This window comes from Carassius gibelio, chromosome B4 (genome assembly GCF_023724105.1).
Source record: "Carassius gibelio isolate Cgi1373 ecotype wild population from Czech Republic chromosome B4, carGib1.2-hapl.c, whole genome shotgun sequence".
In the NCBI taxonomy this organism is placed as follows: Eukaryota; Metazoa; Chordata; class Actinopteri; order Cypriniformes; family Cyprinidae; genus Carassius; species Carassius gibelio.
Genome location: NC_068399.1, coordinates 27,811,801 through 27,834,563, shown reverse-complemented (window position 1 = coordinate 27,834,563; position 22,763 = coordinate 27,811,801). Strand labels below are relative to the sequence as shown.

The 22,763-nt window shown below is 39.9% G+C and overlaps 1 protein-coding gene across 3 annotated transcripts in view; it reads left to right on the top strand.

Annotated features, from left to right (window-relative positions):
- The window catches only part of LOC127956226 (beta/gamma crystallin domain-containing protein 1-like), a 77,929-nt gene that overhangs the window by 53,529 nt on the left and 1,637 nt on the right, over nucleotides 1-22,763 (top strand). For all 3 annotated transcript variants that reach the window (XM_052554030.1, XM_052554028.1, XM_052554029.1), the window contains exons 2-22: nucleotides 1,973-2,694; nucleotides 4,195-6,332; nucleotides 6,495-10,108; nucleotides 10,243-10,398; nucleotides 10,703-10,741; nucleotides 10,896-11,014; nucleotides 11,092-11,239; nucleotides 11,335-11,474; nucleotides 13,040-13,166; nucleotides 13,246-13,281; nucleotides 13,647-13,795; nucleotides 15,228-15,354; nucleotides 17,800-17,945; nucleotides 19,919-20,045; nucleotides 20,170-20,199; nucleotides 20,798-20,910; nucleotides 21,006-21,138; nucleotides 21,235-21,374; nucleotides 21,648-21,771; nucleotides 21,910-22,068; nucleotides 22,187-22,349. In XM_052554030.1, the coding sequence (XP_052409990.1) occupies nucleotides 2,225-2,694; nucleotides 4,195-6,332; nucleotides 6,495-10,108; nucleotides 10,243-10,398; nucleotides 10,703-10,741; nucleotides 10,896-11,014; nucleotides 11,092-11,239; nucleotides 11,335-11,474; nucleotides 13,040-13,166; nucleotides 13,246-13,281; nucleotides 13,647-13,795; nucleotides 15,228-15,354; nucleotides 17,800-17,945; nucleotides 19,919-20,045; nucleotides 20,170-20,199; nucleotides 20,798-20,910; nucleotides 21,006-21,138; nucleotides 21,235-21,374; nucleotides 21,648-21,771; nucleotides 21,910-22,068; nucleotides 22,187-22,349 (8,398 nt within the window). In that variant the 5' untranslated portion in view covers nucleotides 1,973-2,224. The remainder of the gene's footprint in view (nucleotides 1-1,972; nucleotides 2,695-4,194; nucleotides 6,333-6,494; nucleotides 10,109-10,242; nucleotides 10,399-10,702; nucleotides 10,742-10,895; nucleotides 11,015-11,091; nucleotides 11,240-11,334; nucleotides 11,475-13,039; nucleotides 13,167-13,245; nucleotides 13,282-13,646; nucleotides 13,796-15,227; nucleotides 15,355-17,799; nucleotides 17,946-19,918; nucleotides 20,046-20,169; nucleotides 20,200-20,797; nucleotides 20,911-21,005; nucleotides 21,139-21,234; nucleotides 21,375-21,647; nucleotides 21,772-21,909; nucleotides 22,069-22,186; nucleotides 22,350-22,763) is intronic.

The window sequence follows — 22,763 nt, the reverse complement described above, 5'->3', positions numbered from 1 at the left end:
AGTTTGAATAATGCCTTCAGATATATATGCATAATGTCCTCCTTAAAGGGATAGTTCACTAAAAATGTAATTTGATCATTTGTGACCCTCTCTGTGTCTGATTATCTAATTATGACATAACAAACATCTCAGTTTGATTTCAGTGCATTAATTTCTCTCTGATTTCAATGTCTGACACGGTCTTACTCGGTCAATATTAAAGCGGTTACATTTCCACAGAATGTTCTTTTCCTTATGAAGGATGATTTTATGTAGAAAACAATCCCAAAAATGACTTTGGATGAGTTTTCACAGGCTCAAACTCACATTGTCTGAAAGCTGCATGAGTTTCTTGCTCTGTTGCTCTGATAAAAAAGATACTTTGAAGAATGTTGGTAACCTAACTGTTGACGGCAGCCATTGACTGCCACTGTATATTTTCCAAAGGGAAGTCAGCTGCTGTCATATGTTAAGCAGAATGTAATCTGTGTGTTTGGGTTGTCTGTCTTTTACTTTAATGACAGCAGTTCTTGCTTAATCAGCGTTACTCATTTACATCCATCTGTAGTCAGTGATCTATAAATAGTGCAGAAAATTAGACATTTTTTCATTTTTGCTTGAAAATCTTCCTTTGTTTTTCTTTATCTAAATGTATGGCTTACTCAGAAATCACAGTTAACTAAATCAGATACCAGCTTTAAATCTCCTGAAATCTGCTTCACAAAATGATTCACAACACTCTGCAAGAAACACTTTTACAAACCCAGTGCTAATGTTCTATTGAAAGTGGAATGTATTAAATGCAATGAACTATTCATTATTATATATGAAGTGTCTGTATGTGCTCTTTTATTCATTTTACAAACAAATATATAAACATTTTTAAAGATCAGGTAAAAACCAGTTCAAATGGTTTTCAAAACCAACTTCTAAACGTTTTGAAACAGTTATATGTGATGTAACGAAGCCTCGTTTACTGAAATCACACGAATGATTCACAAACTTCATGAAGCACCCATCACTGCAGACATATCCCAATGAGCTAAAGATTGTTTTTCTTGCCTCATTGAAAGATATTTTGCTTGTTTTAAACAAAAACTAACATTTAGATTTTTTTTTCCAGAATTTTTTTTTTTTACCTTTAAAGTAAATGCATCTTGATTCAACCATTTTTAGATATTACTAAAAAAATACTGAGAAAGAAAATAATGTAGCATATAAATATATAAAAACAACACTGCAAAAAAATTATAATAATAATTCTTTAGAATTTTTGTCGTTTTCTATTTTCTTGAACCAAGATGCATTAATTTTGCAATACTATGTGATTCTTTTTTTCATAAAACAAGAACATTTAATTAGTTTTTTCTTAAAACAAGCAAAAATATCTGCTAATTGGGCAAAAAAAATTTAGAATTAATATTCTTTCTTACCTCATTGGCAGATATTTTTTAGACTATACAAAATTTTGCAGATTTTTTTCAGAAAACAAGATTTAATGTAATTTTACTTGCTAAATAAATGCATCTTGCTTCAGGAATGTTCAGATATTTATATTTAAAAAAAAAAACTAGAGAAATAACTAAGCAAGAAAATAATTTTTTTGGAGTATATGCATCAAAAAAAAAAAAAATCTAACATTGCTCTTTAATTTTTGCCCTCTAGTGAGTGTTCCAGATCAGACTCTCAGTGTGTGTGTGTGTGTGTGTGTGTATAATGACATGGGTATGACACAGGTATTACAAGGAGAGCGTGACTTATGAGGACATAACCCATGTCCCCATTTTTCAAAACACTTATAAATCATACAGAATGAGTTTTTTTGAGAAAGTAAAAATGCAGAATGTTTCCTGTGAGGGTTAGGGTTAGGTGTAGGGTTGGTGAAGGGACATAGAATATACAGTTTCTACAGAATAAAAACCATTACACCTATGGGATGAACACACTTTACACAAAAACAAACGTGTGTGTGTGTGTGTGTGTGTGTTTGCAGGCTGAGAGTCCACAGGAGCAGAGCCCAGGGGTGTTGAGTCGCATCGGGAGCTGGCTGTCCTGGGGTTGGGGCAGAAATGACCCCACCTCCCAAACACAACAAGAAGAGGACCACAGAGAAACCAGAGCAGACGAGACAGACAGTCCCTCACGAGGCGAGACGAGCCCAGCCCTCGAGCGGAATGCCAAACATCTGAGACTCCAACGCAGTCCGTCGATTGAGAGGGGAAGGTCACCTGATCTCTGTGACCAAATGGGCCGGAGGAGATCTAGCAGGAAGAGGCGGAGCTCCCACGGAGATGGGGGCGGGGCTAAATCCCCAACCAGTCCTCAACCTGAAAGCCCTGAAGCAACCAGTTTGACCGGCGGCCCGCGGATGACATGCGCTGACTCAGCTTTTGAGGAGACGCCAGACAGCCTTCCAGAAACCCCTGGAGCAGAAGCGCCAAACTCAGGGAACCGTGAAGATGTCTCCCAAACACACCTGAGCGAAGACGCAGATGTGGATTCACTCGCCCGAGCGGCGCTGGCTTATACAGATATGGATGAGGAACGTGTGGTGAGGCTGACGGAGAGCGCCGAATCCAAGCGCAGGAGCATCAAGGTGTCTCACAGCGAGGTGGTCTTCCCTAAAAAGCTCTTGGTCGCCTCGGAGGAGCAGAGGGAAGACCAAAAGATGACTCGTAAAGACACCGAACGGCTGAGATCTGATGGAAGAGCCAGGTGAATTATACCTGTTTAACCTGTTCGCAGCTGTGCTTACAGGAATAACAAACTCAATTCTGCCATTTGGTTTGATTTGTGAGCTTTTAAAGCTGAAGTTGCTGTTTGGGTTTGGATTTAAGTCGTGGGAGACGAAACATCAGTGAGAAATACACTGCAAAAAAAGATTTCTCTCGTATTATAGTATAAATATCTAAATGTTCTTGAATCAAGATGCATTTATTTGACAAGTAGAATGACTTACGATAAGTGTTGTTTTCCTTTAAATCGTTTTTATTCAATATTTTGTTAGTTTATGCTCAAAACACACAAAAATCTGCTATTGGGGCAAGAAAAGATATCTTAATTCAAAGGCTGAACACGATCATTTTTCTTACCCCATTGGGAGATATCTTTGCTTGGTTTAAACTTACAAAAAATAATGTTTTGTTTTTCTTATAACAAGAAATTGCATCTTGATTCAAGAATTTTTAGACATTTATCCTAGAAAACAAGAGAAAATCTTTTTTTTTTGCAGTGTTTCAAAGCAAACTGTTGAATGTGCTTCATCTGAACATGGGATATCTTTCTTAAAGATCATCAGGACTAAACATCATGCGTCATGTTGTGAAATATGCTCTCTCACAGGTCATTATCAGGTGTTTGTCATTCCTCTGGGCTGTAAAGTCATAGATTATCTGATCTGCTTCAAACAATAAAAGAGGCTTTTTCATAACAATTAAGTATTTACATAGTTAAATGCCAGTTTTTCTAGATGTTTTCTACAGTGTGCACCAGAAGCTCTTAAAGCAACAGTTCATCTAAAAACCAGGAGGAGATATTATATAGTATATTTCTTTTCCATTCAGTGCAAGTGATTTTTAATGCATGGTTTCTACAGGTCTGAAAAAGTCTTAACTCACACTTCCACAAACCAAACGCATTAAAAGGTCTTGAATTGGAGCAGACCATTTTTTTTTAAACGAGACATAATATCTTAAGTCATGCATCTTGATTCAACAATGTTTAGATATTTATACTAGAAAATAAGACACAAATACAAGGTAAGAAGTTTTTTTGCAGTGCATTTATGATAATAAGTTATTTGCTGATAGCTTTCCCCTTACACAAGCATATATTACTTAAGAAGATTGCACTAGAGTCATAACTTTTATGATGCATTTTTATGCTATTCTTGCTTTTTGTAGCTTAACAGTAATCTCTCATTCACTTCAAAGAATCAGGAATCAGCTTGTAATCTTGTTTTGTAGCTTTTGAAATTTTATCTTGCAGTTCATGCTAGTCACTTTCAATGAATGCTAATGAAGAAGGGCAATTGACTTTCTTAATGTATTTATGGCTTGCTTCAAGCAGAGAGAAAGAACTGAAGATTTCAAACAAGGAAGAGCAAAGAAAGAGGAAAGATAATGAGTCAAAAGCTAATGAAGGGAGTAGATACTAATGTGAAAAGTGTGAACTTGACATTCGACCCAGTTTTGACCTTTATTCTTTATTTTACAGATATCCAGAGGACAGAGCGGATGGCACCAATGTGAAGTCCAAAGGCCGAATCGCAGACAAGATCAGTCTGTTTGAGAGAGGAGCCACCAATGCAGTCAGCAGCTCCACAAACCTGCGTCACCTGGATATTTCTCCAGCTCGAAATGTGGCCAGTCGTCTTTTCACAGAACGTGCCGGAGCCCGGTCCAGTTCTGCACCTCCAAACCAGACGGTTAAAGAGAGGGCGATGAATTTTAATGCAGGACGGAAGGGGGGAGATAATCTGACTTTGCCGTCTGGTCATACGCTGAGTGAAGGACATTCAAAAACTGCTGAAATATTGCAATCTGAACGTTTTGAAAAATCTACAGCAAAGACAGATACCAGCGGAGAGCCAAAGGTTAAATCCAAACCTCATTTAAACATAGATCAAACAGACTCCAAATCCCACAATGCAACACAAAGCACAAGTGACTCAAACATTGGGAATAAAGAGCTGGATTCTCCGCCAATGGTTTCATCACCTACTGATGAGACACCAGAGGTGAAATCACCAAACCAGACCAGCTCACGATCTAAAAAGCGTCGGGGCAAAGATCCGCGGAGCCCCACCAAAGACAAACCTCCTGTAGACATTGTAAAGACCACAGAGCAGTATTCTGATAAAGAAAGACCCGACTCTTCTAGGGAGGCCGTAACCAAAACACCTAAAGTCCCTCCAAGTTTGGAGAAAGCAGCAGAAATTATACAAAGCACAAAGAAAATATCAGACTCTCCACATGCGGACACAAAATTTCCTAAAGAAATTAAAAGCAAGGACGAGAAGCAGCATAGCTCAAATGAAGAGAAGACAGAGCGGACAGAGATTGACTCAAAAACGGAAGAGAAACTGAAAAAGCAGCTTGGTCATGAGCGCTCAGAAGGACAGGGGAAGAGGAACAGAGACGTGATTGTAAACACATCGTTTGGAGAGTCAGGGAAACCAGATCCATCTGTGACAAAAGAAGAGAAACCACCGTCCCTGGAGGACTTGAAGGAGGCCAACGCTAAAGACTGCTCTGAGCCAGCCAATAACAGCACTACAGCTTCCAGGAGAGAAGCCATGCGAAACAGAGGGAGTGAGACGGATACGCTGGTCTTACCTGAGAAAAAAACTGAAAATACCACTGAAAGTGAGCCAAAATCAGCACAAACACCATCCAAGACAAACCAAAATAGTACTGAAGTCAGTACATCAAAGCCAACCAAGCAGAATGAAGAAGAAGCAATTACAACAAAGACGACTAAACACGGTAAATCAAAGAACACCTCAGCTGTGAGACAGGAAGACACTACAGTTTTGCCAACCAATGATGGTAAAGAGAATCAGACTACAGAGTTAAACTCTGAATTGTCTGATCAGACTAAAGAAAACTCTACTACTACAAGTAGGACACCGGCAACACCAAACCCTACACTGGTCAAAGACCAGAATGAAAATACGGATGCCATAATTTCACCTCAAATTCCCTCTACAGAGGAAGGCGGTCTCAAAAGAGATGAGCCACCCCTACAAAACCAATCAGAGAGCGGAGAAGAACAGAAAACACAGGCAGTGTCTAATAAAAGTGATTTACAACAGCCTAGCACTGATATTAAAAATGGAGGCACCAAGGAAACCCGGAGTGAAATCACCGGCACAGAAATTACATCTGTAATAAATGGAGATATACACACTGTGCAGGTGGAAGAAAATGCACTTTGCTCTAGCCTTGAAAATAAATCTGAAATATCAAAAAAGAAGCCCACTTCCTTGTCATCCAAAGCCTCTGAAACATGTACTGAGCAATCTGGCCAGGTCACCGCTGAACCAGCCCCAAAAGATGATAAAGCTTTCGGTGATAACGAGAACACAACTTTGTCAAACTCAGCTAATAAAAAAACTAATAATGAAAAGACCACTCTTCCACCAACCTCTACCAATGTAATAACCACTCCTGAAAAACCAACAACTGTCGAAAAAAACACATCTCCACCAGCCTCAACCAATGAGAAAACCTCCACTTTGCCTACCTCAACTAAAGAAAATGCTACAGGTCTATCAGCATCCACCGATGATGATGAAAACAAACCTCAACCAGCCTCAACTGATGAGACAATCTCTGTTTTGCCTGTCACAAGTAATGAACAGACCACGCCTCCAACAGGATCAGCTAATAAACAGACCACGCCTCCAACAGCATCAGCTAATGAACAGACCACGCCTCCAACAGCATCAGCTAATGAAACCACGCCTCCAACAGCATCAGCTAATGAAGAGACCACGCCTCCAACAGCATCAGCTAATGAACAGACCACGCCTCCAACAGGATCAGCTAATGAACAGACCACGCCTCCAACAGCATCAGCTAATGAACAGACCACGCCTCCAACAGCATCAGCTAATGAACAGACCACGCCTCCAACAGCATCAGCTAATGAACAGACCACGCCTCCAACAGCATCAGCTAATGAACAGACCACGCCTCCAACAGGATCAGCTAATGAACAGACCACGCCTCCAACAGCATCAGCTAATGAACAGACCACGCCTCCAACAGCATCAGCTAATGAACAGACCACGCCTCCAACAGCATCAGTTAATGAACAGACCACGCCTCCAACAGCATCAGCTAATGAACAGACCACGCCTCCAACAGGATCAGCTAACGAAAAGACCACCCCTCCAACTGGATCAGCTAATGAACAGACCACGCCTCCAACAGCATCAGCTAATGAAAAGACCACGCCTCCAACAGCATCAGCTAATGAACAGACCACGCCTCCAACAGGATCAGCTAATGAACAGACCACGCCTCCAACAGCATCAGCTAATGAACAGACCACGCCTCCAACAGCATCAGCTAACGAAAAGACTACTCCCCCAGCAGGAGCATCAAATGAACAGACCGCGCCCCTAAGGGGATCAACTACTGAACTGACCTCGCCTCCAACAGCATCAGGCATTGATTCAGCCACGCCTCTACCAGCACCAACCATTGAGACAACTTGCACATTATCCGATAATGTACAAACCATACCATCTGCCTCATTAACCGTTAGGTCTCCTTCCACTTCATTAGCCTCCAGTGATGAAAAGAACAAACCTCCACCAGCCTCATCTAATGAAAATGACACAACTCCATCAGAGTCAACTAGCAAAATGACAACTAATGAAAATACCATATCCCCACAAGCCTCAACCAATGGCACAACCTCCACTTTACCTGCCTCGCCTAAAGAAAAGACTACACCTCCACCAGCATCAACCACCGAGACACTCTCTGCTACATTAAGCTCCAGTGACGACATAAGCAAACTTCATCCAGCCTCAACTAATGAGACAGTCTCTGCCTTCCCTGACTCAGCTAATGATAAGACAGTGCCTTCAACAGCCTCAACTAATGAAAAGAACACAGCTACAATAGAGTCAAGTAATAAATGGACAACTAATGAAGAGACCACATCTCCACAATCCTCAACCAATAAAACAACCTCCCAAAAAAAGACTGCTCCCCTACCAGCATCAATCACTGAGACAATCTCTGCTACATTAAGCTCCAATGATGACAAGAACAAACCTTCACCAACCTCAACTAATGAAAAAACTACATCTTCATTAGACTCCAAAGAGAGAACCACACCTCCACCAGCCTCAACTAATGATACAATCTCCACTTTGACTGGCCTGGCTAATGAAAAGAACACCCCTCCCACAGCATTATCCAATGAAAAAGCCAAACCTATACCAGGACCAACTATTGAGACAACCTCCACATTATCTGGCTCAGATAATGAAAAGACCACTCCATCTGCATCATCAACCATTGAGTTTGCCTCCTCTTTATTAGGCTCAGGTGATGATGCGACCAAACCACCATCAGTCTTAAATAATGACAAGACCACACCTCCACAAGCCACAACTAAAGAAAATGCTGCACCTCTACAATCTTCAACCAATCCACCAGTCTCCATTGATATCACTACTAAAAATGAAAAGACCACACCACTACCAACATCATCCCATTCCCCCCTAACCTCTATCAATGGAAATAATATAACTCCACTTCCTTCATCCAAAGAAAAGACAATATCACCACCAGACAATGATAGTAGCAAGGCCACACCTTCACCAGAAAAGCCCTTGGGTCCTGAAGTCTCAGCGAAAGAGAAGATCTTCTCCATTAAATCTACAACTCCATCCACAAGAAAAAATGAATTTATCCTCAAACCCTTTCACCTTCCACAAATCCCTGCTGCACCCGGAAGCTCCTCCCAAAGCAGGGACTCTCCGTCTAGCTGGCTCGATGTGGATCACCAACGTCCTTTAAAGAAGAAGCTGTTGATTCCAGATCCCAAGCTGAGCTCCTCTGCGAGTGAGACCAACCTCCTGAACACATCGGGAGAGTTTGACCCAGATGACTTCATTGCAAATGTGAAAAGGCTAGCAATGCCATTCAATCTTCCCCTACGCAAACACAATAAGCATCGTCTGCAAGCACCTCCGTTTGCCATGCCTGCCATCAAAGAAGACCACTTTGAGAAACCCTTTGATCCGGAGGAGTTCCAGTATGGCTTGAGGCGAAGGAGAGAATTCATTTTGGATTTGCCTTCAAGTTCAAAATCAAAGAGTCAAGCTGCAGAAGTCAAGGACGCAGAGATCAAACCAAAACGAGAGAGCATCCTCACGAGGTCCGTTATCTTTCAGAGAGCAAGGAAGGGGTCTGAAAAGGTAGAGGAAGAAAAAGTGGAGGGAACAGATGTAAATACAACAGAAAAACTGAAGCCAAAATCTCGTTTGGAGAGATGCTCTATCGTCAGCGTTCTACGCAGCCCCAGTAAAGGAAGACGAATGGAGTTTTTAAGCCCCACTGAGAGTCCTTCAGGTGGACTGTTATCACCCAGCGATGGTTCTGGGTATACAGCACCTCCAGAATTACAGCTAGCCCCGACTATAGAACCAACCAAATTGGTCCCAATAGCGGAAACCCTAGTTAAGAATAACAGCCACGATACACTGTCTGGTTCTCAGGTTATTCTAAAATCTAGCTCGGACATTGGGCTTGCCATGACACCTGACCTCAAAACGTCTTCAAGAGACCCCACAGTCTCTCTATTAAAAGACTCTAGTGGTAGCCAAGCTAGTTCCCAGGTTGTACCGACTCCTACAAAAGATGATGGACCTACTCTTGCACCTGACTTGAAAGCAAATTCAGTAGACCCTTCAGTCACCATGTTTACAGACACTAATGTTCCTACGCCCCCCAGTGATTCCCAGACCAGTTCCCAAGTTGTGCTGAAACCTATGAAAGATATTGGACCTACCCTGGCACCTGACTCGAAAACAACTTCAGCAGACCTTCCAATCACAATTTTAACAGACACTAATGCTCCTTCACCTAGTTGTACTCAGTCTGGTTCCCAGAATGATGGACTTGCCATGACACCTGACCTTAATGCCTCTACTCCTCCCAGTGGTTCCCAGACTGATTCCCAGGTTGTACTGAAACCCACTACAGATGATGGACCTACACTGACATCTGACTTAAAAATAACTTCATTAGACCCTTCAATCACCACGTTAACAGACGCTAATACACCTCTGGCGCCTAGTTATACCCAGTCTGGTTCCCAGGATGATCTTAAACTTATCAAGGATGATGGACCTGCAATAATACCTGATCTCCAAAAAACTTCAAGAGACCCCACAGTCACTATGTTTACAGACTCTAATGAATCACTGCTTCTCAATTGTACCCAGACTGGTTCTGATGATGCCCTGAAAACAGCTACAGTAGATGTGAATGCTTCTCCACCATGTCCTTGCTTTGATGACATAATGTTGCCTTGTTTCCTGGAGAAATTTCTTCCTGAGGAACCTGAAAACACTCAACCATCAAATAAGATCAACCCACTGGTCAGCCATCCCTCATTCATCACAATGACCACAGCAACAACACATACTTGCATACATTCATATCCTAAGCTAGTGCTAAGTGATGTTTTACAATAGAGTTGTTCTGTGTGTGTATATTTGTGTGTTCTGGTTAGATGGCTAGAGAAAGTGCCTCAGTTCCTGGTCTAGTGGATCTGAATAAGGCTGTTGACGTAGCTGAAGGGAAGATCCCAGAAGAGACGATTCCTCCGGCACCTGTAGTTCCAGCGGCTCAGATCCCTCAAGCTAAACCTCAGCGAAAACTTCCAAATGTATGAGTCCATAACAAATGCGTATTTTCTTTGTAAATGCTAAATATAATTATGTTCATAGCTGCAATAGCTCTGCATGCCAGCTTGTTATTCATGCGTGTCCATATTTGTACATGACGATGTGGGAGATTTGAAGTTTGTTGAACAAAACTTGTTCAACTTGTTGAACCTTTGAACAGGGTAAAATCTTTGGGTTATCATTGGCTCATGTTTTTGACAGTTTGTCTGTTTGGTTAAATATTCTGAAACATTTGCAATCCAATAACCTGCATTACTCTCTTAACCACAGCGTTTTGTCTTTCAGATTCCAGCTTCTCGCGGAATCCACCGGCGTCCTGGAAAGGTTTGCAAGAATTTCAAACCCTTGAACTATCAGAGAATTTCATACCTGTAAACCTGCTCTATTTGCATAACAAGTTGATTTTATTTATGCTTTAAACATGCAAGTAAAAATATGTGACATCTTGGGCCCTAATTTGACGTTTTGTGGCCGTCAGATTGTGATATTTGAGCACCATCAGTTCAGCGGTCAGTCCTTTGAGTTCTACAGGGATCAACCTGATGCCACACACATGAAACTGTCCAGTGTCATATCTGTTAAAGTGGTCAGAGGATGGTAAGTGGCATCTATGGTGAACAAATACTGGGCTTTTCAGTTGAATAGATTTAACTGTGCATTTTGGCCTCTCGTAGCTGGATATTATATGAGAAACCGGGATTTGAGGGACGATGCATCCCTCTGGAAGAGGAAGGAGTTATAGAACTGCCCAATCAATGGACAGAAGAGGGTGAAGAAACATCTGCCCCTGTGGTCATTGGCTCAATTCGACTGGCTGTCATAGTAAGTGACCTTCTTGAAATTATTGTTTTGAACACAATAACCAAAGGTCAAAAGAGATGGGAGTGACTGCTGTGTTTTCCTGTATGTTTCTGCAGGACTACACTCCTCCCCGGATAGAGCTGTTCACCGAGCCCGCTGGAATGGGCAGAAGCTCTGAGTTTGTGGATGAAACTGTGGAAGTGGGCAGTTTTAACCGTCCTCAGAGCACCGGCTCCATCAAAGTCCACAGTGGCCTGTAAGTTCTGCTCGGACCTTGAGCGTTTACTGGGGTGTGTGTTGTCAATGTGAAGCTCTTGACTTGCACATCTTTACTGAGTGCTTACAAAAAATTTATTATGATTAATTTTCTGTTTTGGAGAACTGGGCAAGTTACCTTTCAATACCTTTCAATTTCAATACTCTATGTCTCTATTTAGGCATTAATTTGTACGTGTTGTTATATGAATAGGCATCCGAACATTCAAACATCAAAAGAAAGAACCGGGTATTTGCTGGTTAACAAAAGCATTTTATTCTAGCTTCATTATTTTTAGTAAACACTTGAATGTGGGCAAGTTTCATAAAAAAAAAACAAATGAAGAAATAAATAAATAACATTTAGAACCAAAGGCCGAAAAAAAGACTATGAATGAATTACAGCATCCCAAAATGCTTGGCCGTCGTTAACTCTTCATGGGTCATAATTGTATAATTCCAAAACGTTACACAGTTTTGATGGTGTTTTTTGTCTGATTCGTGACATTACATGTGGAAGCATCTGTTGTTTTGGGATAGCGCCCCCTAATGCACAACAATGAAAACATGGATTTCCAGAGTAGCTGTAGCTCAGATATATTTAGACTTTTTTTAAGTATAAGTCAAGTATACTTAAATATTATTCTGCTCATTATCTGGCAACCCTGGGTCAAGACATACCTCCTTCCCTGTGATTTCTTGTATTACACATTTAAATATGTTATTTACTATTTATGCAGTTCAGTTCTGTACACACTGTAAATGCGGTTGCCAGTACCAGATTTTATCTGAAATCAATACGGTTGTAGAATGCGGTCGTCACTCTTAAATTATCTTAAATAACTGAACTGTGCACATACAGAACAAGAGTTAAGTTCTAAACTGTATGTACAGTACATAGACTGTGTTGTGAGAACATAATGACTGGATTCCTGGTGATGATTCATGAGTATGTTATGCTTCATAAGAGCGTTTGAGTCACAGCATTAGTCACGCTGAGCCATATAAACAATATCAGAACCCTGCACTCAGACTATAGCACAAAAACTCATTCTGATGCTCTCAGTAGTGTTTATAACAGACAGAAAGAGGAAAATAGCATGCTAATAATTATTAAAGTGTCAGATACAGACACTTCAGTCACACACAATCCTTGGAAACTCTAAATATATTGTTTTTGTGTGTGTGTGTGTGTGTGTGTGTGTGTGTGACAAAAACACAGAGGAAAGACAGGAATAATCAGGAATAGGGCAGAATGGCAGATGAAAGCTATGGCAGGAATGTAAGCAGGAATAGAAAGAGAAAATCACAGATTGTTGAGGAGGGTGGAGGTGAATGATTTACAGCAGCAGAACACAACAACAACAACAACAACAACCAGGAATATTTACAGAACAACATATTCATATTTGTTTGTTTTAAGTCAAAATAGCATTTAATGCAATAGGTCAGTTGTGTTTGTTTGTGTAGTCTGTTGAGAGATGAAGTAGATAAAAACCACTGAAGGTGATCTCGGTCAGGTGATCAGGTGACGGATGATTGACAGCTGTCGTCTCTGCTCTGCAGGTGGATGGTTTACAGTGATCCAGGTTTCCAGGGTCTTCTGGCGGTTCTGGAGGCTGGAGAGTATCCGTTCCCGGAGGCCTGGGGTTTCCCGTCGCCCGTGGTCGGCTCTCTGAGACCTCTGAGAATGGTAAGAATCACACCCTAGCGTTATTCACCCGTCTGCAGTCATCACGCAGTGTGTCACCAGAACTCTGCTTGTTTTCCAGGGCGCTCTGAAGGTCGAGAAGCCAAACGCAGTCAAGGTTTGTGAGTTTCAGTGACTTCTCTTCCTCAGTATGTTTTGTCATGTCTTACAGGACAAATATTGAAAACATACATTTACCGCAGAAGCACAGTGACTGAATATATACGAATGCATTAGATTTACGTGTTTATGCTTAAAACAAAAACAAATATCAGAGTCAGAAAAATCAACTGAATTCAAAGGGAAAACAAGTTTATTTACTCCATTGGCAGATATTTGTTCTTGTTTTGCACTTAAACGTACTTAATTTTGATACATTTTTTCGTAAGACTTAGTTTCCTGATTTAAGAGTGCTAGATATTTGTACCAGAAATGGTTAACACTGAGGTCAGAGTGTGATTTCTTCATGGCTCGGTGTCTCAGGCCGTGTTGTATGAGAAGGCCGGTCTGGAGGGCCGATGCATGGAGGTTCAGGGAGACGTCTTCTCCTTCACCAGGACAGAAACAGACCCGAGCGACCCGGACGATCACGGACTGAACTGTGTGGAATCACTCAAGATCCTCGGAGGCCTGTGAGTCCTGAACCCAGAGGTTTATCCTCAGTATTTATGTCTTGTTTTCCATTGCAAACATTCAAACGTCCTTAAAACAACTAACATTGTTTATTGAGCAAAATGACTGAAAAGTCTTAAAAAGTGATCGAAAAATAAATTCAGCCATTGGCAGATATTCATTCTTGTTTTGAGCATAAACTCACTTCATTTTGATCCCTTTTTAAGAAAACAAGTCTTGAAGTAATTTTGCTTCTCAAGTAAAAGTTTCTTTTAAAGAGGTCATGAAATGCCTTTTTTTAATTATTTTATATTTCCGGAGTTGCGCTTATAATCTTAGTATGGTTTCTTCATCAAAGAATGTTAGTTCTGAGCTCTGAAACTTACAGTGTTTTTATTTCAGAGCAACCTCTCATGTGTATTATATTATATTATTATATTACAGTTAGATTTTTTAATTAATCAAACCTTTCAAGGGTGTTGTAGATACTTGCACTCTAAAACAAGACAAAAATACTGAATAAGAATTAGCATTTTCTGCATTCTTTTCTCAACTGTCATTACTTTTTTGAAAAAAGTATCTCAGATATTTTCTTGTGAATTTAAAGTAACTCATTACTTGAAAAAGTAATCTGATTATGTAACTAGCGTTACTTGTAAGGCGTTATATTACTAGTTACTTGTAAAAAGAAGTAATCTGATTACGTAACTTGAATAACTTGTACTTGCATTGTTACTAGTTAATTGTAGCAAGTAATCTGATTACATAACTAGTGTTATTAGTAATGTTACATTACTAGTCACTTGTAAAAAGTAAGCTGACTGCATAACTAGCGTTACTTGTAGTGCATTGTTACTAGTTACTGTAAAAAAATAATCTGATTACGTAACTAGCATTACTTGCAATACGTTACATTACTAGTTACTGTGAAAAAATAATTTGATTATGTAACTAGTGTTACTTGTAAGGCGTTATATTACTAGTTACTTGTAAAAAAAGTAATCTGATTACGTAACTTGAATTACTTGTAGTGCATTGTTACTAGTTAATTGTAACAAGTAATCTGATTACATAACTAGCATTGCTTGTAATATGTTACATTACTGGTTACTGTAAAAAAGTAATTTGATTATGTTACTAGTGTTACTTGTAAGGCGTTAGATTACTAGTTACTTGTAAAAAAAAAAAGTAATCCGATTATGGAACTTGAATTACTTGTAGTGCATTGTTACTAGTTAATTGTAACAAGTAATCTGATTACGTAACTAGCATTACTTGTAATGCATTACGTTACTAGTTACTGTGAAAAAGTAATCCGATTACGTAACTAGCATTATTTGTAATGCGTTATGTTACTAGTTACTTCTTGTAACTAATCTGATCAAGTAGTGTTACTTGTAATGTGTTACTCCCGACACTGCTGTTGGATGCTTTACTCTCTTCTCGTCTCAGGTGGGTGGGATACGATGACGAAGGTTTCGAGGGGCAGCAGTTCGTTCTGGAGGAAGGAGAGTATTTGGACTGGACAGACTGGGGCGGAACGGGGGAACAACTCCTCTCTCTACGGCCCGTTTTCATGGTGAGTCTCATCTTTACTAGCCATCGGTCACCACGCTTCACTAGCTGGGTGATTAGTCATGTTGTGCTTAAGCTGTAAGGGCGTTTGATGAGTTCTGAAGCTTAAAACTCAAGGATAATGTATTTTTACTTCAAAATTTCATGTTTAAATTCAGTATGTTACTTTTTGTTTCTTTGTAATAATTTGTGAAACGTATTTGCAATTTCTGAGTGGAAAATATTTTAAAGTAAATCATTCACCGGATTTGTCTAGTGGACTACCTCCTGAGATTTTACAATTACATTTAATCATTTAGCAGACGCTTTTATCCAATGCAACTTACAAATGAGGACAATGGAAGTAATCAAAACTAACAAAAGAACAATGATATGCAAGTGCTATAACAGGTTTTTATATTATTATATTAATAGAATAGAAAAACAATAGAGCAAGCTAGTGTTAGAGAACTTTTTTGTTAATTGTCTAATAAATAAAAAGAAAACAGATAGAATACAAAAAGATTAGAAATGCTAGTCTTAATTTTTTTAAAGAAATCAATTTGTGTGCTAAAAGGGACTAAAAGTCTAAAAGGGACAATTTTTTTTTTGTAAGTATAGAATTAGAATAGACAGTGCTAGAGTTAGAGGGTCAGATAACGTTTCTTGAAGATGTGGATTGAGTTGTGCAGGTCATTCCACCCGGAGGGAACTTAATGAAAGAGTCTGTGAAAGTCTGGATGGTGAAATTGTGATGAAACGATGGGTTTGCTGGAATCACAAGCAGTTCTGTCTTGGCAAAGTTAAGTTGAAGGTGATGGTCCATCATCCAGGAAGAAATGTCTGTTAGACAAGCTGAGATGCGAATAGCTACCGTCGGATCATCAGGATGGAATGAGAGGTAGAGTTGAGTGTCATCAGCATAGCAGTGGTATGAAAAGCCATGTTTCTGACTGACAGAACCTAATGATGCCATGTAGACAGAGAAGAGAAGTGGTCCAAGAACTGAGCCCTGAGGCACCCCAGTAGTTAGATGTTGAGACTTGGACACCTCACCTCTCCAAGATACTTTGAAGGACCTATCTGAAAGATAAGACTCAAACCATTGAAGTGTTGTTCCTGAGATGCTCTTTGTCAGTAGGGTTGATAGGAGGATCTGGTGGTTAACCGTGTCAAAAGCAGCGGACAGATCAAGCAGGATAAGTACTGAATATTTGGATTCTGCTCTTGCCAGTCTTAGAGCTTCAACAACTGAGAGCAAGGCCGTCTCAGCTGAATGTCCACTTCTGAAGCCAGATTTGTTGCTGTCAAGGAGATTGTTCTGTGTGAGAAAGGAAGAGACTTGTTTGAACACAGCTCGTTCAAGTGTTTTGGCAATGAATGGAGGAAGGAAAACCAGTCTGTGGTTCTCTAAAAGAGATGGGGGTGGGTTTCTTAAGTAGTGGAGTTATACGGGTTTGTCTAAATGACAATGAAAGAACACCAATGTGGAGGGATGTGTTAATGATTTGAGTGAGCGCAGGTAAAACTGGTACAACAGGTACAACAATAACAGGTATAACTGCAACAGGTACAACTTTTAGGTTAGTAGTTAAATTTTGTCTTCATATTTTGTAAAAGCCAAGTTAATTTGCATTATTTACCAGGTAAATGAAACATTAAAAAGAAAATTAAAACATTTTAATCTTAAATTTATTTTACTTTAACAAAAACTAATAAAATATAAAAGTAATATATACATTTATGTAATGTTTATATTATATTATAGTGTATGTGTATATATATATATATATATATATATATATATATATATATATATATATATATATATATATAAAATATTATTATGACTGGGCAAGTTAACAAGTTATTAATGCATTAATTAACTAATGCAGATAATTATTTTATCGCATGTTAATTTAAGTGTTTTTAAATTTAAAGCGAATTTTAGTTTAATTTTATTTTTATATGAGTTAATTAATAATTAGCTGTTCATCAGCTAACAAACCCCAGTTTGTGGAATTGTTCCTGTTTTGTAAGTCACTTTGTAAGCGTCTGCTAAATGCATGAATGTAAATAGGAAATTCTGACTTCCCATTTAAAGCACCGGTGTGTGCAGCCATAAAACACTGAGTGCTCTGCTCTGTTCTGCTCTGTCCAGCTGTTGAACTCATAAACACATGCTGTGTAAACATCACCTGTGACCGGGGTCAGGTGAACCCCAAACTGAGTTACTGATTTAGGATCAGTTCAGAAATTTTTACACATCTCTGATCTCTATCAGTCATTATTACTACAAATAGTAAACAGCCAAACGCGTTACACAACATCCATCAGCGTATACCTGCAGTGTTTATGAGCTCTGGACACACAATAGCAGGAAATTACCGAACCAGAGCCAGCGCCGAACGCATGCCAACTGTTTTCTAATGTAAGACAACTAAAGGCTGTGAAATGCTTTGTTTTTCAGGATTTCTCCTCCCCTCATATGAAGATGTTTAGTGAGCCGGACTTCTCAGAGCGCGGCGTCTGCATGGACCTCCTGGAGCCGATGGATAACGCCATGAACACACGCTACGGCCCGCAGACGCGCTCCATCGAGGTCCTGGCCGGAGTGTGAGTCACTTTCTTCATTACAGAGACCAGACGTAAAAACACACCATGGAGAATTTGGTTTTTAATAACTTATAAACCATTAAAGAGCTGCAGGATTGTTAATCGATGGTGCCTGTTTCTGTTTAAACCACCAGTTTGTATATCAAATTTAATGGCTGAATTTGTGCCAAAAAACTACATTACCCATGATGCTCTATGAGAAAATTCCACCAATCAGAGAGTAACTGAGAGCAAATTCACTCCCATGAAGCATTGTGAGATTGTGAGGAAAAAGACATAATTGTGAACTTAAAAGTTATTTTTTTTGTGTCAAAAACAAAACAGAACAAAACATAAAACTAAATTGACAGCATATAATGGCTGAATTTGTGGTGGAAAACTACATTACCCATAATGCTGTGTGTAACATTCCACCAATCAGAGAGTTGCAGTAAACAAAGCCCGCCCACTCTAATGAAGCACCGGCTTTACTGTCAAAATATTTAAATGTTTATATAATAGCAATAAATACGAAATATATATATTTTCTAAAAAAAAATCAGCAACGCAAACATTTCTGGAACCAAACAGTGGGCGGGCTCTAATGCACTCTCTTCAGCCAATCAGGATGTCCATCACTGAAGTGACAGCTCATCAATAGAAAACCGTCCGACCAAGAAACTGGCTCAAAGTTACATGCCGTTGGTTTCAGTCTGCTACTGCTTCCACAGAACTCATGATCGCACCTGTTCAGGTAAATGCACATAGTTTCCCGCCCCGAGCAGGTCATGTGACGCCTACACGAACACAGGTCGGCCTCGGGCTGATCAGAGCAACAGAGTCTGCCAGAAAATGACAATAACAGACGAGCAGAAATGCAAATCATGTGAAACGATAGAAAGAGTGTTTGCTTTTGCTGCTGAGCTCCTCACAATCCATGCGGTTCCCTGTAATTACTGGAGTGTGTGTGTGTGTGTGTGTGTGTGTGTGTGAGAAGGGCACTGCCTTTCAAACAAAATTTCTAAACACATACAGGCATGTTTCTGGTTTTAAATTGAAGTGCTCAACACACACACACACACACCCTCTGTCACACACATAAATACACACACACACACACTCTGTCACACACATAAATACACACACACACACACACACACACACACACACTGAATTGTAAGATGAAATTTAGTTACTTTTTGCATTTTAACTCTGTGGTGGGGGAAAAACACTGAATTGAGAGATATAAAACTTGCAAATTTGCAAAAACAAAAAAACTGAAATAAAACTGAAAAGCAAACAAAACAAAACTGTTATTGTTATAATTACCAAGAAAAACACTGGTGGAAACAAACTTCTATAGAATCTACAGTGAAAACAAGTTCATGTGTCTGACTCCAGAGGCAGATATTTTTCTGATTTACAATTTATTTTAATGCATTGTGTTTCTGCAGTAAATATATCTTAATTAATGAATGTTTATATATTTATACTGGAAAAACTGAGGTAGAACATCAGTAAAGGCAAAGACGTATTGACTGCATTTCTGTAATTGTGTTCGTGTGTGTGTGTGTGTGTTTGCGTGAGTGTGTGTGTGTGTGTGTGTGTGTGTGTGTGTGTGTGTGTTTGCGTGAGTGTGAGAGAGTGTGTGTGTGTGTGTGTGTGTGAGACGCATGCATGCATTAAGGCAGGTCTGGATTTGTTCAGGCACATGTGTGGCTCCTTGGCTCTGTGAGTCTCATTATTTTGGAAACGCTGTAGTTTTTCTGCATTAAATGTCAGTTTGGGTTTCAAGGAATGTAAAGCACTAAACACTGAGCATCTTCAGAACAAAACTGCAGCTGCGTTCTTCTTATATGAGACCCTGGACCTCAAAACCAGTCGTAAGGGTCCTTGTTTTAAAACTGAGATTTATATATTTTCTGAAGCTGAATAAATCATCTCAGAACGTTCAGCGAGGACAGAAGTGAATGCGTGTGGTTGGTGTGTTGTAGGTGGGTGGTGTTCGAGGGTCCCGGGTTCACGGGTCAGCAGTATGTTCTGGAGAAGGGTCTGTACGGAAGCCCGGAGGACTGGGGCTCCTCCCACAGCCGCGTCTGCTCGGCCGTCCCCGTGATCCTGGTGAGAGACTGACCGGGTCATGAATACACCGCGATCTGACCATCAACATAGAGACGGTTCTGCTTCTCTAACTGGACAATAATGACCCAAGATCAGTTAATAATCTGAATATTTTATATTTCAGGAAAATCTGGAAAGCTCCTGCCACTTCCAGGTTTGTAAAATCCCTTTTATTATTTATTTATTATTTCTTCTTCTTTCTTCTTTTTGTTCAAATGTTTTGTTCTAATTAATAGTTTCTTTTGAAAAAATAATGAATTGTTTGTTTGTGTGTTTTTATTATTATGTTCTGGTTTTAATATATATATATATAATGTTGTTCCAATTTTACTAATTATTTTATTATTAATAATAACATTTAATTTTATTATTATTGAAATGATTATTATTACATTTATTTAAATATTTTAAGTAAAACATTATTTCAATTTGTATTCCTAATTATTATTTTTAAATACAAAATATTATTAATAATATTTTTATATATGCACACACACATAGAATTTCAGTTATAGTTATTATATATCATATCTACATGATTCTAATTAAACCTAAAAAAATTTACATATAATTAATTATAAAAATATATACATATTTTTTATATATTATTAGATTCTTTTTATTTTTTAGTTTGGTATAAAATAATTGTTATTATTTAATTTTCAAATTATTGTTTCATACATATATTTTTGTTCTGATTATCCTAATTTAAGAAGGTGTTGATATGGCGAGTGGTTGTGTTGATGTAATAGATGGAGTTATTCTCTGAGTCTGGATTCGGAGGAACATCTGTCCTGCTGAAGGACTCGTTACCCACAATCCCCAGCGGCTTCAGTGTGCGCTCCTGCAGGGTTCATGCGGGCAGGTTCGTCAGATCTGTTCCGTCATCAGTCTGTGTGTGTGTGTGTGTGTGTGTGTTTCTGCTCTCACGCGTGTGTGTGTGTGTGTGTGTGTGCGCAGCTGGCAGGCGTTCAGCGGCGAGTGTTTCTCGGGTCATCAGTGTGTTCTGGAAGAGGGTTTTTATCCTGATCTGAGGACGATGGGTTTCTCTGAGCCGGACGCATCAGTGCTGTCTCTGCAGCCCACGGGACTCGTGAGTCTCTTTCAGACGCGTCACATGTGACTCTGCTTCATCAGAGGTGTGTGTAGTGTTCTGACAGCTGTGTGTGTGTGTGTGTGTGTGTGTCAGGAGCTCTCGGTGCCGACGCTGCTGCTGTTCGAGCGATCTGGACTCCGAGGACGGAGGACGCCGCTGAAGACGGCTTCGGTGAATCTGCAGCTCACACACAGCTGCTCCAGAGTATCTTCTGTGCTGGTGCTCGGCGGCATGTGAGGAACACACACACACTCACACACACACTCATTCATCTGGGCTCCATGAACACAGTGATTCAGATTGTAGATTTGACATATCTGCTGGAAACGAGTCTTAGTTTTTGAGTATGTGAGAGTGGAAAAACTTCAGCTCTTCGTCAGATTCAACAGAGCGGTGTGAAGCAGACACAGCAGTCCATCCAACACAACACACACTCCTTTACTTCATATTCATGTGTGCTATGCATTTATAGTTTCTGTGTGTGTGTGTGTGTGTGTGATTGACAGCTGGGTTCTGTATGAGGATCTTAACTTCAGAGGCTCTCAGATCCTGCTGAAGCCTGGCGCCGTTCCTGATTGGCCAAAACTCTCCTCCTGGCTGCGAATAGGATCGCTTCGGCCGCTCATTCAGGTGAGAGACTCCACCCACTGCAGCTCCTGGGACCAATCATGAGCCCTGGGGGCGGGGCTATCAGCGTGTCTAGAAGAGAGATGGATCAATATTTGCTGTGTATTCGAGTCTCAATGTGTTTGTGTTTCACTGGCACAGAAACAAGTGCATTTCCGTCTGCGGAACAAAGAGGCGGGGCTTCTGATGTCCGTCATCGGATTATTGGACGACATCAAACTGATGCGTATCCAGGTGAGCGAGGAAACGGGCGGAGCTGAGCAGATCTGGACCTATCAGGACGGTCAGCTGCAGTGCAAGGTAGAAACTGACCCACCACACACCTCAGCTCTTTCTGCTTAAACTAATTATTTTGTAATTAATTTGTTTGTGTGTGTGTGTGTGTGTGTGTGTCTGTGTGTGTGTGTGTGTGTGTCAGGCTCTGCTGGACGTGTGTGTGTGTGTGAGTTCTGGTGGCCTGATGTCTGGCAGTAGAGTGGTTCTCTCCGCTGAAGCCGGAACACCGCAGCAGCTCTGGAGCGTCTCGAGTGACGGGATCATCCGGAGCCATGCCAGACCGGAGCTTGTGCTGGAGGTCAAAGGTCAGCACTGGATCGCATCGCATTAGTATTATTATTAGTATTATTATTATTATTATTATTATTATTATTATTATTATTATTATTATTATTATTATTAAAGCGATAGAGCGACGACTGATATTTAGATCATTTAATCTCAGTATCTGCTGTGAACTGTTAACTTTTGATTAAGTTAAAAAATAAATAATTATTAAGACTCAACAAACTCAGTAGAAACTTTTAAAAGGTCTAAAGATTCCATAAACTCCTCCATTACAAAAAAAAAAAGTTAAATATAAAAAACAAAATTCTAAACTACACATAAATATTGTTAGATAGAAACTGATGAAGTGACTGAATAAAGCTGATAATACATGAGTGATGTGAACACGAGGCTGTAGCGCCACCTGCTGGAGGAGGATACACTCACACCTG